The sequence below is a fragment of the Miniopterus schreibersii genome, assembly GCF_964146895.1.
Source record: "Miniopterus schreibersii genome assembly, chromosome: 12".
Lineage (NCBI taxonomy): Eukaryota > Metazoa > Chordata > Mammalia > Chiroptera > Miniopteridae > Miniopterus > Miniopterus schreibersii.
Window position 1 is genome coordinate 22,508,440 of NC_138112.1, and position 14,124 is coordinate 22,522,563.

The 14,124-nt window shown below is 43.9% G+C and overlaps 1 protein-coding gene across 1 annotated transcript in view; it reads right to left on the reverse strand.

Moving 5' to 3' along the window:
- The window catches only part of FAT3 (FAT atypical cadherin 3), a 609,567-nt gene that overhangs the window by 84,143 nt on the left and 511,300 nt on the right, over positions 1-14,124 (reverse strand). The window contains exons 9-11 of the mRNA XM_081154333.1: positions 13,541-13,751; positions 4,946-9,019; positions 933-1,129 (exon numbers count right to left, since the gene is read on the reverse strand). Of these exons, the coding sequence (XP_081010459.1) occupies positions 933-1,129; positions 4,946-9,019; positions 13,541-13,751 (4,482 nt within the window). The remainder of the gene's footprint in view (positions 1-932; positions 1,130-4,945; positions 9,020-13,540; positions 13,752-14,124) is intronic.

Sequence of the window (14,124 nt, forward strand, 5' to 3'; positions counted from 1 at the left end):
TATTTTTTCTTATACCATAGAACCATCTTACAATATATGATGAAACTTGGCAGGTCTCTTGCCCTGCCCCTCCCATACTCACTCATTCAACAAATACTGAGTAAGCACTACTGTGTGCTAGGTACTACTGAGATTCTAGGAATACAATGGTGAGTAAAACAAACAAAAATTCCTGCCCTGTGCAAACATGACACAGATCACATATTGATCATGGGCCTCTTCTGTTGAGCACCAGTGAATCCTTGGGACCCTTCAATTCTCTAAAGAGCCGCTACTAACATTTGGCATTAATATGAGAGGCTAAATCTATTTGCAACACTTTTTCTAACACTGTTTTTCTAACACTGTTTCTACAGAACACGAAGATTGCTTCTTGGTTCAGATGGTGATTAAAAGAGGAAAGGTTAATGAATAGTGATTTAATTTCATTAAGAAAACAAAACCTAGTACTGGCATCTGGCATTGACTGTCATGTTTTGTACGTGATTGAAAAGCTACCTCATGAGGAATTTGGAGATCTAGGTTCATTGCCAGGATTGCCACTAACCAGTTGTGTAAACTTACACAAAAAAGTAATTGATGCTTTCGAGTGGTCCATTTCTCTTATATAAAAATCAGTGATTTAGACAGAATAGTCATAAGGTCGTTTATGGTTCCTTTAAAATTATTTACTTTTAAGACTCATGGTTTTGTTTTGTTTTTGTGGGCAAAATTAGGTACCTGATCCTGATACTTCTACTCTTTCCACGTTTATAATATTTCATCCTGGACTTGACCTCCTAGCCTGTTGTATCCAATTGGAGCTCACTAATGAAGCAGAAAAGAGCAGAAATTACCCTGGCCTTAAGCAGAAAAGGGAAATGGGTTTTTATTTAATTTTAGAGAAGCAGAATTAAAAGGAGCAATCTATCTGATATAGCCACAAGTCTTACCTGATCACACACTGGGCTATTGTCATTCACGTCACTGACAGTCACTTCCACCATGGCCTGTGTGACAAAGAGCCCGTCGGTGGCAGTGATATTGAGGAGGTAAATGTCTTGCTCTTCCCTATCTAGAGGTCTCTTCACATAGACCTTCCACTCACTCTGCACCAGCCCCAGCGCAAACCTTCCTCGGGGATTCCCTCCTGCAGTGGAGAAAAGAGCCTTTGAAGCTATGCAATGAAAAGCTGTGGTCCGCACTTACAGCGAGGGGCCTGTGTAGGGCCATCCAGGTGCCCTGAAAACTGTATTACTTACGACACTGAACAACAATTGATTCTCTCTTCCTTTTGATTCTTGTGCAAGAAAGCCTGATATTCCTATGCTTGGCTTGTGTGGAAAGTAAAACAGTAACTTTCAAGAGAATAAAAGGCACTCAGAGAAGCTTCAGGCGATCTCGCGTTTAGCTCTGTAAGGACAATCGAATTCAAACTGTGAGCCATCAGCCCTCTTCTCAGGATGATACAACCGCCTTTCTACTTTGTCTCAAGAGAGGATGCAATATACTGTAGCTCTTGTTACCAAGACCATTGCATTAGCTGTTGATTACGCCGTCAAGGAAAGGCAGTCAGTTCTGTTAAAGAATCTTTTTTTAAGAAAATTTATGGGTGACATTAGTTAATAAAATGATATAGGTTTCAGGTGTACAGTTTTATAACACATCATCTGCATATTGTGTTGGGTGTTCACCACCCCAAGTCAAGTCTCCTTCCATCACCATTTATCCCTCTTTTACCCTCTTCTGCCTACTCCCCACATCGCTTTCCCTCTGGTAACCACCATATTGTTGTCTGTCTATGAGCTTCGGTTTTTTTAATCCCTTTATCTTTTTCACCCAGCCCCCCAAACTCCCTCCCCTCTGACAGCTGTCGGTCTGTCCTCTGGATCTGTGAGTCTGTTTCTATTTTGTTTGTTTATTTTGTTCATTAAATTCCGCATATAAGTGAAATCATACGGTACTTGTCGTTCTCTGACTGGCTTATTTCGCTTAGCGTAATACTCTCCAGGCCCATCCATGCTGTCACAGAAAGTGAGATTTCCTTCTTTTTTATGGCTGCGTAGCATTCCATGGTGTACATGCCCCACAGCTTTTTTAATCCACTCATCTACTGATGGGCACTTGGGCTGCTTCCAGATCTTGGCTCCTGTATATAATGCTGCAATGAACATAGGGGTGCATATATTCTTTCCAATTAGCGTTTTGGGATTCTGCTCTTAAGGAATCGTTTAAGGAAGGCTTTATCATTCAGCTGCACTCTCCTTATAAGGGCTGGAGTTTGGGGGAGGAAAGTTTGTGTGACAGAGGAAGACTCATTAATATTAAAGAAGGGTCATTGAAGGAGCCGTTCAGAGATAAGCACTACACTTCGATCAAATTTATCGGAGCGAGGCTGGCGAAAGCGGAGGGAAAGGAGAAGAGGTGAAGTGGAACAGCTTTTGATGATGCCGAAACACTGACCGTGGTCCCAGCAATACTACTTCCCCACATCACTGAATCACACGGTGACAAAGGGGGCTTGCTGAAGATAGGGAGAGGAGGGCAGAAAACAGCTATATCCTTCCAATCCCGAAGAGGAAAATAGTGTCACTTCCAACGCGGAGGAAGACTGGACGAGACAACTGGCAAGGAGCCCGGAATTCAGTTAAATCATCACCGCTTCACTTGTTTGGCCACTTAACAAGTATTTATCACCTGCTCTGGGCCAGGCTCTGCTCCAGGCAGCAGCGCTACAGCAGTGGACAAAACTAGCCCAAATCTCTGCTCTCTAGAGTGTGGAACTCACAGGCTCGTGGGGAAGACTGACAATAAACAAATAAATAAGGAAACGTTGCATGCTGGCTGCTACTTCATTGAAAAAGTGGAGCCGACTCGCCTTCTTACAAAGAATGTTTTAGAGAGCAGAGGGCAGAGATCACGGTCATGCTGCAGGGATGGACTGGGAAGTGGTGGAATTTTGAGCACCAGCTTGCACTCGATTATAAGGCACGTGGCGGGTGGGGGTCAGCCCAGGGGCCTAGGCCTGGATGGACCATGCTGGGCAGACAGTGCAGAAAAGGAGAGGGCTGCACACTCCTCTAGGGCAGCGGTTCTCAGTTGGGAGTGACTATGCCTCCCTTCCCCACCCTTAGGGGCTCATTTGTCAATGTCTGAAGACACTTTTGAATGTCACATCAGGGGTCGTGATGGTGGTGCTACTGGAATCCGTTGGGTAGGGGCCAGAGATGCTGCTAATCATCCTATAAGGCACAGAACGGCCACCTACAACAAATACTTTTGAACCCAGAAAGTCAATAGTGTCAAGGTTGAGAAACCTGCTCCGGTGAGGCTTGTAGTCCTCGCTGGGAGATCACTCTCTTCCATCACTGGCTAGGATTCAATCAGGCTGCAGTTGAATACTATTTTAGTATGCACAAATTTAACCTGTTAGATGCTTTCGGTGGAGGCCCACACTGTTCTTTTGTTAAATAAAATGATTAATGGTCCTTCGTTAATCTGTGGCAGCACAGCCAAGTTGTGCTACATCAAGAGCAAAAGTTAAATCTCATTAAAATCAGTTGGTGGTTGGCACTGCAAATAGTAACGGTAGCTTTAAGCTACTCTGTTCTCATTACTTTAGTAAAGCTGATAGGATGGTCCCTTTAAATCATCCATTCTGAGACAATGTATAAATAATTAAAGCTGAGTAACAATTCTTCCAAACAGAAAAGTATACCTCAGAATGCCTAAGAGCTTTTTATCTGCAACTGAATGCAAATAAAAGTGATGCTTTACTCACCTATCTTTCCTTACCACTATTGCTCATGTCTTTATTGCAGAAACATACATTTGAATAAAAATGGAAGTTATCAGCTAAAGCATGAAATGCATAAATAGCTTTAAACAGCAAACGTCAAGAAAACAGTTCCATAAAGAAGGATGAGTAACGCGGAGGAGCGTTGCAATCTCGAGCATGGGCGCCTGTGCTCTCCTGTGGCTCTTACTCTGCAGTGATTAATTAACTTTCCCACCAGCGCACTTAAGCAGATTCTGTGTCCTGGGGGCATTCTAATTAATTCATTTTTCACATTGAATGATGTAGTTTTTCTAAAGGGAAGCCACCTGACTGCAAGTATTGATGGATTCTTTAAAATCTTTTGGCACTTTGCTTATGTTCCGCCTTTGAATGTCACATCAAAATGTTAGTTTTACAACCCCAAAATAGTTTTTAGGAAGACTGCTCCCACACCATCAACCCTCTCCTCTTTGTAGTTTAAGGCCAATCACCCCCAGAAAGCTAGCCCTGATCAAGGCACCCCTTCTTAACTCTGACATGGAATCTGCAGGCCCTCACAGCAACGGTGACATATTTTGTGCCCTCTGGGTGACCTCATTTGTCTATCTTGGCTTTCCCATCGAACTGCTACTTAGTATTTGGAAAGACAGAAAAGAGATCAAAGAAAAAGGAGTCGTCAGGAGAAATATCTTTGGCTTAGAGTTACAACATGATTCTTAAGAAAAGGTCAAACCAGGCTCTCTATTCAGTACATGTGCACGCATATAGCTTTGTATCATCAGAGGAAACTTGTAAGTGAAGCTTACAGGGGTCAAGCTATTTGCTTTTTGTACCCCGAAATAAACTAGGGGAAAAGAAATATAGTTAAAAACATATCTCCTATACCTCCCCAGCAAAAAGAGCTGCTTTTCCCTTTCTTCAGGTGAGGTGTTTGACTGGACTCCTTCTGAAATGACAAAAAGTGACTGAGGGACGGGATACCCATCTGGGTAACCTGTTGCAGGCACGCCAATGAACTCCAAACTAAGGCTGAGTTAGCGACCACCACCAAGAGAGCCTACTCCGACCTCCGCAGCCCCAGCGCTAATACTCAACCCCTCATCTCCTCTCCTCTCCACCCTTCCTGCCTGCGACCCTCCGTCTTTAGAAGGCAGAGCACAGAGTGAAAACCAAGGGCGGCAGACTGACCTGTAATGTGGTAGCTCACTTGGCGATTGATGTCAGAAGTGTCTCTGTCCCACGTGCTGAGGACGGCCACTACCTCGCCTGGAGGGTCGCTCTCCTTCACGTTCCCTTGATACACCTCCTGGGCAAAGACGGGTGCGTTGTCATTTATATCTGTCACCCTGACAGAGACCAAAGCCGTGGAAGAAAGAGAGAAGGCCTCTCCAAGGTCGGACGCCACCACGGAGAAGGTGAATGAGGGGTCTGTCTCGTGGTCCAGGTCCTTCAAGGTACTGATCCAGCCTGTGTTGCTGTCGATATTGAACGCTTCCATCACCTTCTCGGGCTGGGACTCTGAGTGGAGGGAGTACGTGACCTGCCCGTTAGCTCCCCAATCCATGTCAGTGGCCCTCACCTGTGTGAGTTTGGTGCCGATAGGCATCCCTTCCATTATGATGGTCTCGTAGCTAGAAGTTTCAAAGACTGGCTTGTTGTCATTCAAATCCAACACCTTGATATCTACATCCACAGTAAACACAATGTCTACCTTGTCCAGGGGTACAGTGGCTGCTACTTTAAAGTGGAAAGCTGGGCTGATTTCATGATCCAGGCGTTTGTCGAGCTTGATGGTGCCTGTTTCCTGTTCTATGATGAAGACACCCCCCTTGTTGTTTTCTGGACGCTCCCCATTCACTGTGCTAAATCTGACATTTTGACTGGGCAAAATCCTCAGGGTGTCCACTGTGCTCCCAATGGCTGTATCTTCTGAAACGGTGAAAGAATACTGAGTCTGGGTGAACGAAGGCAAGAACATTTCGTGGGGCAAGACATGGATGTAGACTGGAATGAGGGAGTGCTTGACCGGGATGCCCCCATCTACTGCTTTGACAAAGAACGACAGCACCGTGTTTCTCAGCTGGTTAAAGTTGCCCTTCGTGACCATCCAGCCATTGTCAGGATCAATTTCCAGGAGGTCAGCCACTGAGACCGAGGCCTCACTATATAGAGAGTAGGTAATCCTTGAGTTGGCTCCATCATCTGGATCTATGGCCTGCACCTGAGTGACCAAGTGGCCCCTTCCAACGTCTGCCCTGACGCTGGCCCTATACTCCACTGTCATGAACTGGGGAGCATTGTCATTTTCATCCACAACAATCACCCTCACAGTGCAGAAAGTTGCTCTCCCTCCGCCATCAAGGGCCCTCAAAAAAATACTAATGTCCCCTTCCAGAGGGTTTTCCCGGTCAAGCCTTTCTGTTGTGATGACTTGTCCATTGCTGTCTATGAGGAATCGATCTTTAGCAAAGTCATTGATGATGGCATAGCTGATCTGACCATATGTCCCTGGGTCCCCATCGGTGGCTCGAACATGAATTACCTTGGTCCCGGCAGCCGCATTCTCTCTAACCTCAGCCACGTAGGTGCTCTGTGCAAAGGTGGGGCTGTACAGGTTAGCCCCGAGCACCCTGATATGCACCTGTGCAGTGCTAGTGAACAGCCCGTCAGAGACTGACACATTGAGACTGTACAGAGGCTCCATCCGCTGCTTCCGGTGGTTGGACAGTGTGATGACCCCACTCTTGCTGTCCATTAGGAAGCTCGTCCTGTCATTCCCAGATAAAATGTTATATTCTAACCGGTCAAAGTCAGAGCTGTCTGCATCGGAGGCTTGCACACAGGTCACGAAATGGCCCCGGGGGGCTAACTCGCTCACATAGGACTCATAAATGAGCTGATTAAAAACTGGAGGGTTGTCATTGACGTCTGAGATGTAGATATGAACCAGCACCTCACTGCTCAGCGATGGGAAGCCACTGTCAGTTGCTCTGACCTTCAAAGTGCAGTGCTGCACGGACTCATGGTCCAGCATCCTTGCTGTCAGGATTAAGCCACTGGAGCTGTCTATGTGAAAATAATCGGTGCTGTTGTAAGTGTCCTGGACAATCTGATAATGTACCATCTTATTGTTTTCTGAGTCAGCATCAGTAGAGACAACTTGCAAAACAGGTGTCCCAATGAGAGATGCTTCTGACAATGTTGTGTTGTAGGTAAGCTGATCAAAAATAGGGGGGTTGTCATTTACATCATTAACTATCAAGTCAACAGTGACTTCAGCCCTGGCACCAGTAAGAGCATCACTGGCTCTTACTGTCAACTTGTATGCAGATGTAATTTCATAATCCAAAGGGCTAACGACTTTCAGGACCCCCGTGTCAAAGTCAATGTTGAATTGTTTATAAAGATCCCCATCAATAATGATATAGATGATGCCTTGGCCTTCTGGACTGGTGGCATTGATGCTTAGAATGGGGGTGTCCATTCTGATGTCTTCATTGATGGATGCTGTATAAAAGGGCTTATCGAACACAGGCATTGCTTTGTTGACGATAGTGATGGGAAGTTCCACAGATGTGGACAAAGAAGGTTTCCCACCATCTTTGGCTAGGATGGTGACACCATACTCAATGTTGGACAAGTCAGAGTTGAATGCTTCTTTTAAAATAACATTCCCTGAGTGAGGGTTGATTTCAAAGTGGCCATAGTCATCCTGTAGGACATAGGTCACTTCTCCATTGGCGCCTTTATCTTTGTCAATGGCTGTCACCCGGTAAATTGGAGTCCCAGGCTCAGCATCAACTTGCACAGCAGCGTAGTAAGGGAGGCCCACAAAAACCGGAGAATTGTCATTTATGTCTTCGATGTTAACCCTGACCACCACCCTGGCCACGCGCAGATGGTCCATCTCACGGCTGGCTTCCACTACCAGCTCATATAACTCCTGCTCCTCACGGTCAAAGGGGACTCCGGTGGTCTGAATGACCCCTGAGGTAGATTTTATCTTGAACTTATTTCCTGGGTTTAAGATGCTGTATTTTAAGGGCTCATTAAGGCGATTTCCAATGGCATTGACGATAGCCACTTTGGTTATATTAGTGTTGTTCTCTGAGATTGAGGTGGAGTAAAAGCTTTGTGTGAAGTGGAGGCCACTGTCCATGGCTTCTTTAACCAGGACGGTGACCATGGACGTGCTGTAGAACTTCCCATCAGAAACTTTAACTATCAGCGCATAGTGGTCTTTGGAGAGGTTGTTGTTTTTTATGGTGAGCATGCCAGTATTTGAGTCCATTAAAAAATGATCCAAGCTGCCTTCCATGAGGCTGTAGGTCAGTTCGGGGGGCACCTCGGAGTCAGGATCTGTGGCACTAACTTTCAGAACCTCCACTCCAACGTAGGTAGGTAGGAGTAAGACAGTCTCAAACACAGCCTGGGTGAACACAGGTGGGTTATCATTCACATCCGTCACCTCTATGTTGACCTCAACGGGGCTCTCTGCAGTCAGCTGGGGGCTGCCACTGTCCCTCACATGCACATGGAAATGGAAATGGGAGATTGTTTCGTGGTCCAGGGTGGCGATTGTTCGGATCGCTCCTGTACTAGAGTCCACCGTGAAGAACTTCTTGGCTGTGGACTCCACAATCTGATACACGAGCAGAGCATTCCGGTTGCTGTCAGCATCAGTGGCTCGAATCACCAGTGGGCTGTTATCTGAGCTCCTGACAATGCTATTAACTGGGGCAGCCTCACTCAGGCTGCCCGAATATTGAGAAAAGAGAAAAACTGGGGCATTATCATTTTCATCGACAATCTGAATATTGACAGAGACGTTGGAAGCCATTCCTGCCATGTTTGTGGCCTGTACTATGAGTTGATAAGAGGAAGTTCCCTCGTAATCCAGTGCTTTCCGGGTGGTGATGACTCCGGAATATGGATTTATGGTAAAGACCCCATCAACGTTTCCATCTTTGACTTCATAAATGAGGGTAGATTGACTGATAGCAGAGATCAGAATGATGGATGTTCCAATATCAACATTTTCATTTATTTCTGCTTGGTAGTCTCTGTGAGCGAACTTGGGGTGAGAATTATCAGACATGGTGACAGAAATGCGCACAATCGCGGTGGCAGACATGGATGGGGTACCCTGGTCTGTGACTTTGACGGACAGGACAAACTGACCCATAGTCGTCATGTCTGGTTCTTTGGAAACGGTGATGATGCCCAGGACTGGTTCAATCTTAAATGTGTTCCCAGTGTTCCCTACAATATGGAAATCAATGGGGAAATGAGTTACAATTGGGTCATTTTTTGAACATTAACTTTTCATCTAAAGGCTACTTGATTGTAACATGGCAAGTACAAAGAAAACTTTTGTGTTCATTCCATTTCACTCAGAAATTAAACAAGAAACTTCTCTTTTAGGATTATTCAAAAGCAACTGAATTGAGTGTTCCGGTAAAATTGTGAATTTCAGATCACTATCTTCTTAATCCAGGTTAACAACAACAACACAGCAGTGTGTCCATTAAAACTGGTGAATAAAAGCTTGTGGGAAAGACTTTTCTGTTCAGATTTTCTTATTCCTAGCCCTGTGAGAAGAGGAAGAGATTGGGCTGGCACACGCCAGTGTGACTAACGAAAGGCATTTTCACCTAAACCGTAATCTGTGTCCCATGTTACGAGAAAGAGGGTTGTAGAAACTGTTTCAGGACACGACCACATAGTCATTTGGCTTCAGATCATCCTAAAGGTAAGCTTTACTACCTGGAATTGGTATTGTTTCACACTATCAAAACCGACTTCATCCTAAACAGTACTTTGGTGAGGGGTGTTTTGTTCAGGCAGGGACACTGTTTGCTTTGTAAGTTGTGAGGATTTTTTTCTGACTAACCAATTCTTATTACCCCTATCCCAAACACACACATGCACACACAGACATAAAACTAGACAAATAATGATAAGGCAGTGGCTCCAATCTGCAACCATTCTATTTGTCAAATTTTTCAGCGGTTTCTGGTGAAGTAGGAAACTGTTGATAATCAGAACCAGCATCCAAAACAAGAACTGGAGGCGTGATCCTTAGGAAACTGAGAAACTGGTGCCCACACGGACATATCTGAAATGGGAAGGGCTGTAAACCGGGAAACTGCAGGTTTAGAGCTCTGCCTCTGAAACGTGCAGTGGAGTGAGGTCAGGATTGTTGAAGGTGAGGAACAGGAAAGCGAAGAGAAAGGGGAACAGATGAAGAGTGTAAAGAATGTAGTTAAAAGTAGTGGGTGGTGTGAAGTGAAATCCTTCAGCCACTCGCTTTTGCTTCTCTCATCAGGCTTCCTAATACTTCTCAAAGAACACACATGCTGTATGTCTAGGTTCTTTTAAATCGAATGTTAATAATCTTGGTTATTCAATTATATTGGGATTTTTCTTTCTTTTTGAGGACTGTAGTGTGGCAGACATATGCACCGTTTAAATGTCGTTATCATTAAGGAAGGCTCCGGGGTTGGAGGGCAGTTTATATGCTGTGTGCATTGATATAGCAAGTACAGCTGTTTACATTCTTCTTACTACACGCTTATTAAATAAACTTTTCCATGTCTGCAAATGAAAAAGGCACATTCACATAAATCCATTTCTATACGATGCTTGCTTATTTTTAAAAAGGAAGTAAATCTAATAAAGAGGTAAATAATTTGATTGTAGCCCCAACATGTGAATATTAAACAACATAATCTTTAATGTTGGGATGACTCTTTTACCTCGCCACCTAAACATGACCATTCTGTGATCACAACAACAAGGAGCTCAATGACCTCATAAACAAGCTTGCAGATTTTCAACAAACAGCACTGTGGAATTGAGGGGGAGTCCAGCCTTTGATTCATAGGCCCTCACAAGGAGGCAGCAATCATTTCACTTCAGCATCTCAGAGGACAAAAATATAGAGGTAGCTGAGCAATGGTCACCTTCCAGCCATGGCACCAACATGCAACCCTGAATGATGGACGCACCAGAGCATACGGTGTCCCACTGTGGAGTTTCCAGGTAAGTGCTCCCTCATTCTAGGCACAGCAGGATTCTACATGCCCAGCAAGATCTGCACAGCGGGGACAAAGGGGAGCCAGCCTCTGACCTTGAGTAGAACTTCACAACCCTGCTGTTAATGGCCGCTGGCCTGCTGTTACACTCCTCCAGGCTGCTGTGCTCGTATGTCAGGTCCAAAGCGGGCTCTCTGCTCTTTTCCTCTTCAGTGAACTGTCCCATATTCTTAGAATCTACATCCTGCTTATTCTTTCCTAATACACTTGAATCCTTAGAGACCAACCTCTGTTCGTTTTCTTAGAGTTTACAGCTTCTTGTAGACTCTTGGTAACTGGGCAAAAGCTGTGCTTACCTTACTTACCATTTTTTTCTAGTAAACAGCACAGTACCTGGCACAAAGAACCTGCTTCATAAATATTTGTTGAATGAAATATTTGATTAAAAAAGATTTTTAATTCTCTAATTGTATGTATCTTGGGATCCAACATGCACCCATCCTAACTCAACTCCTAGTCCTGGCGTCCCCTGTACTGTCTGGTCTCAGAGCCACACAGGAGCCACTGTTGACACCAGACATAAAACCTGAGTTAAATGGAAGACCTGAAGCTCTGCACTGGAATTCCGCCTCAGTCTTTCAGGTCAAAATAAAAAGCTCTGGTAGTTACTCAGAGGCCAGGCAGGGAAGGAAAATTATGGCCTGCCAGTAAACAGAGTGAAATCTTGCTCATCAGAGATTTGCAAGAGAACATCACACAACCACTTGGCGTTGGCTTCAAAATCATGAAGCCTCTGGGATCTGCCTCTCTCCTACCCTGATCTAGAAAGAACCTGGCCAGGTAGGACCAGTTCAGGTCCAGTGTAGGTCTGTCTGTCCATGAAGTGGCCCAGCAACCACCTGAGATATATTGTATACACTGTAATTCTCATTAGCTTTGTACACATACAGTCAAAGGCTACTTTTTTGAGATACCAATCATTCCTGAGGATTTATGGAAGTTCAAGTTTTCTATACAGAAAGTGTTTTAAGGAAATAACTTTTCTCTCTAGTTTTAGTCAACTGTGAAAGGAATGACAGGTTTTTCTCTGTGCACAGTACCAGGCTATAGTCTGTGTAAGAGATAAGGGAGGCGGTTCTTTCAGCTGGATGGTAATTTACTTTTACTCTTCAAGAACCTCCAAGTTGGTTTAAAAGTGATCTGGTTATCTAAGAGGAGTATAGGAGTAGCCTTAATGACAAACCTGAAAAACAAGTAGGCACACAGACAAATGCATAGAAAAAGTTAAGGCAGGAAAGAAAAAATAAAAGCCTATATCTAAATGATTACCATGACATGAAACACTGTGCGTGCATGAATGACTATGGAGAAAATATATGTGAGGGGAAAATTATAGAAAGACTATAAAGTTATTGGATTAGGTGACATTTTCTAGGACATTATTTAAAAACTGGTTTTCTAAAAAGAAGTTTCTTCATATATTATTTGTTGAAAAAAAGAACAAAGAATTATATAATGAAATAATAAAATATCCTGTGGCAAACAAGAGATATAAAATAGCATTTAAAAATTATGGATCAGGCTTTAGATTGAAAGGAAATTCTATGGAAATCTAGAAAAGAAATGGCGGCTCATGGCTATTATGAACCAACGTCTTTTTTTTTAATTTTATAGAGTTTAGCACAAACTTATGAAAAATATGGATGCCTAACACAGGAAATAATTTTAGATCGCAGGGCTTTTTAAAGAAAGTTGTTGGCTTTTCTTTCTCTACTATTTTTTAGTCCAAAACTGTCAGTCTAGCATTCATATTTTAGTTCCACCACTCACAGAAATGCTCCCCACTTAAATCAAGGGAAAGAAGCCTTATCCAGTGCTGGCATGAGACAGCGTTTGGCATGATGTGCGACAGACATAATGTTGCAGAACATTTTGGGAATATGTGGCTTGAATATTCAAAAAAAACCAAACACACACACACACACACACACACACACACAAAACCAACAGGAAAGGAAAAGGGAAAATAGAGTTGATAAAGGATATTTGCAATTTTCAGGTTCACAGTTCTATCCCTCGATGGGACATTTATGTCTTCTGTTGTAAATGTTTCCTAGTGGTCCACCTTCAAACCATCGGTAAACTATGGTCCTGCCTTATAGATGTTAAAATGGATTTTTTTAAAAACCTCAAATTTAACAAAACAAGTGTCTGTATTTATTTATCTGTCAGGTTAAGCAGGCAGTTTAGTCCCTGCCAACTACTCTACTACTCAGATCACCTCCAAGGAAGTGAATGTGTGTCAACTGTGGGGGCAGAGGAATTTCTGAAGCCCACAGCCCACCCACTGACAAGTAAACAAAGATGTGTAAGATTCAATTCACAGAGCTGTCTGGCAGCCCTCACATGATGGGAGGCTTTGGTTATTTCAGTCTGAGACCATGGCCTGTTGACCCGTGAGTAAAAGACACTGCGTTTACTACACATTTCTTCTCTCTTTTCCATTCCAGAAAAATCTGAGATTGAACCTAATAAAAGGAAACTCTTTCCCTGCTGTCAATGATGGAAACCATATTACTGAAATGCCTTGAACTTCATACACCAGGATCACGCAAGTGGGGCAGTTGCTTGGCCAAAAAATTCATTTGGAATGTTCCAGGGACAACCGTGTGAATTTTATGAGGTGATGAATACTACTGAGGGTCCAGTGCCATGCATCACACTGCCGTCGGTGCAGCACTCTCACCTGCTTCTATGGTATATATGAGTTCTGCATTTTCCCCTTTGTCTTTGTCCAGAGCCGTCACTTGCAGAACAGCTGATCCCAGAGCAGCCGACTCAAACACAGATGCTTCATACAGTGGGTTGGTAAAATAAGGACTGTGGTCATTAGCATCTTCCACATTCACAATGACTCGGGCCAAGTTTCTTCGGTAAGGAAACTCCTGATCTCTGACCTTTAAGCAAAATAACAAGAAGCAGTAGGGCTAAAATCTTAATTTGCAAAGAACCCACATGGCGCTGCCTGTAGTGAAAACAAAATGACATAATGCACACAAAGTGCTTGACCCAGACCCAGGCACATAGTAGGTGCTCAATAAATGGTGGTATTATCCAGTCAGGACACTGATTATGAATAAACTGAGAGCAGGGACCACGTCATCTTTATTGCTCAGTAGTATGCCTGATGTATGGTCTGTGTTCAGTCTGTGTTTCTGGAACTGACGCCTGAATATCACAAACACAGCAGTTTCCTCTGGCGCCCCTCACGCAGCCACTATCTCTCAATGGTGCACACAGCTGCTAATCCAATAGTGGACGGAGGCTCTT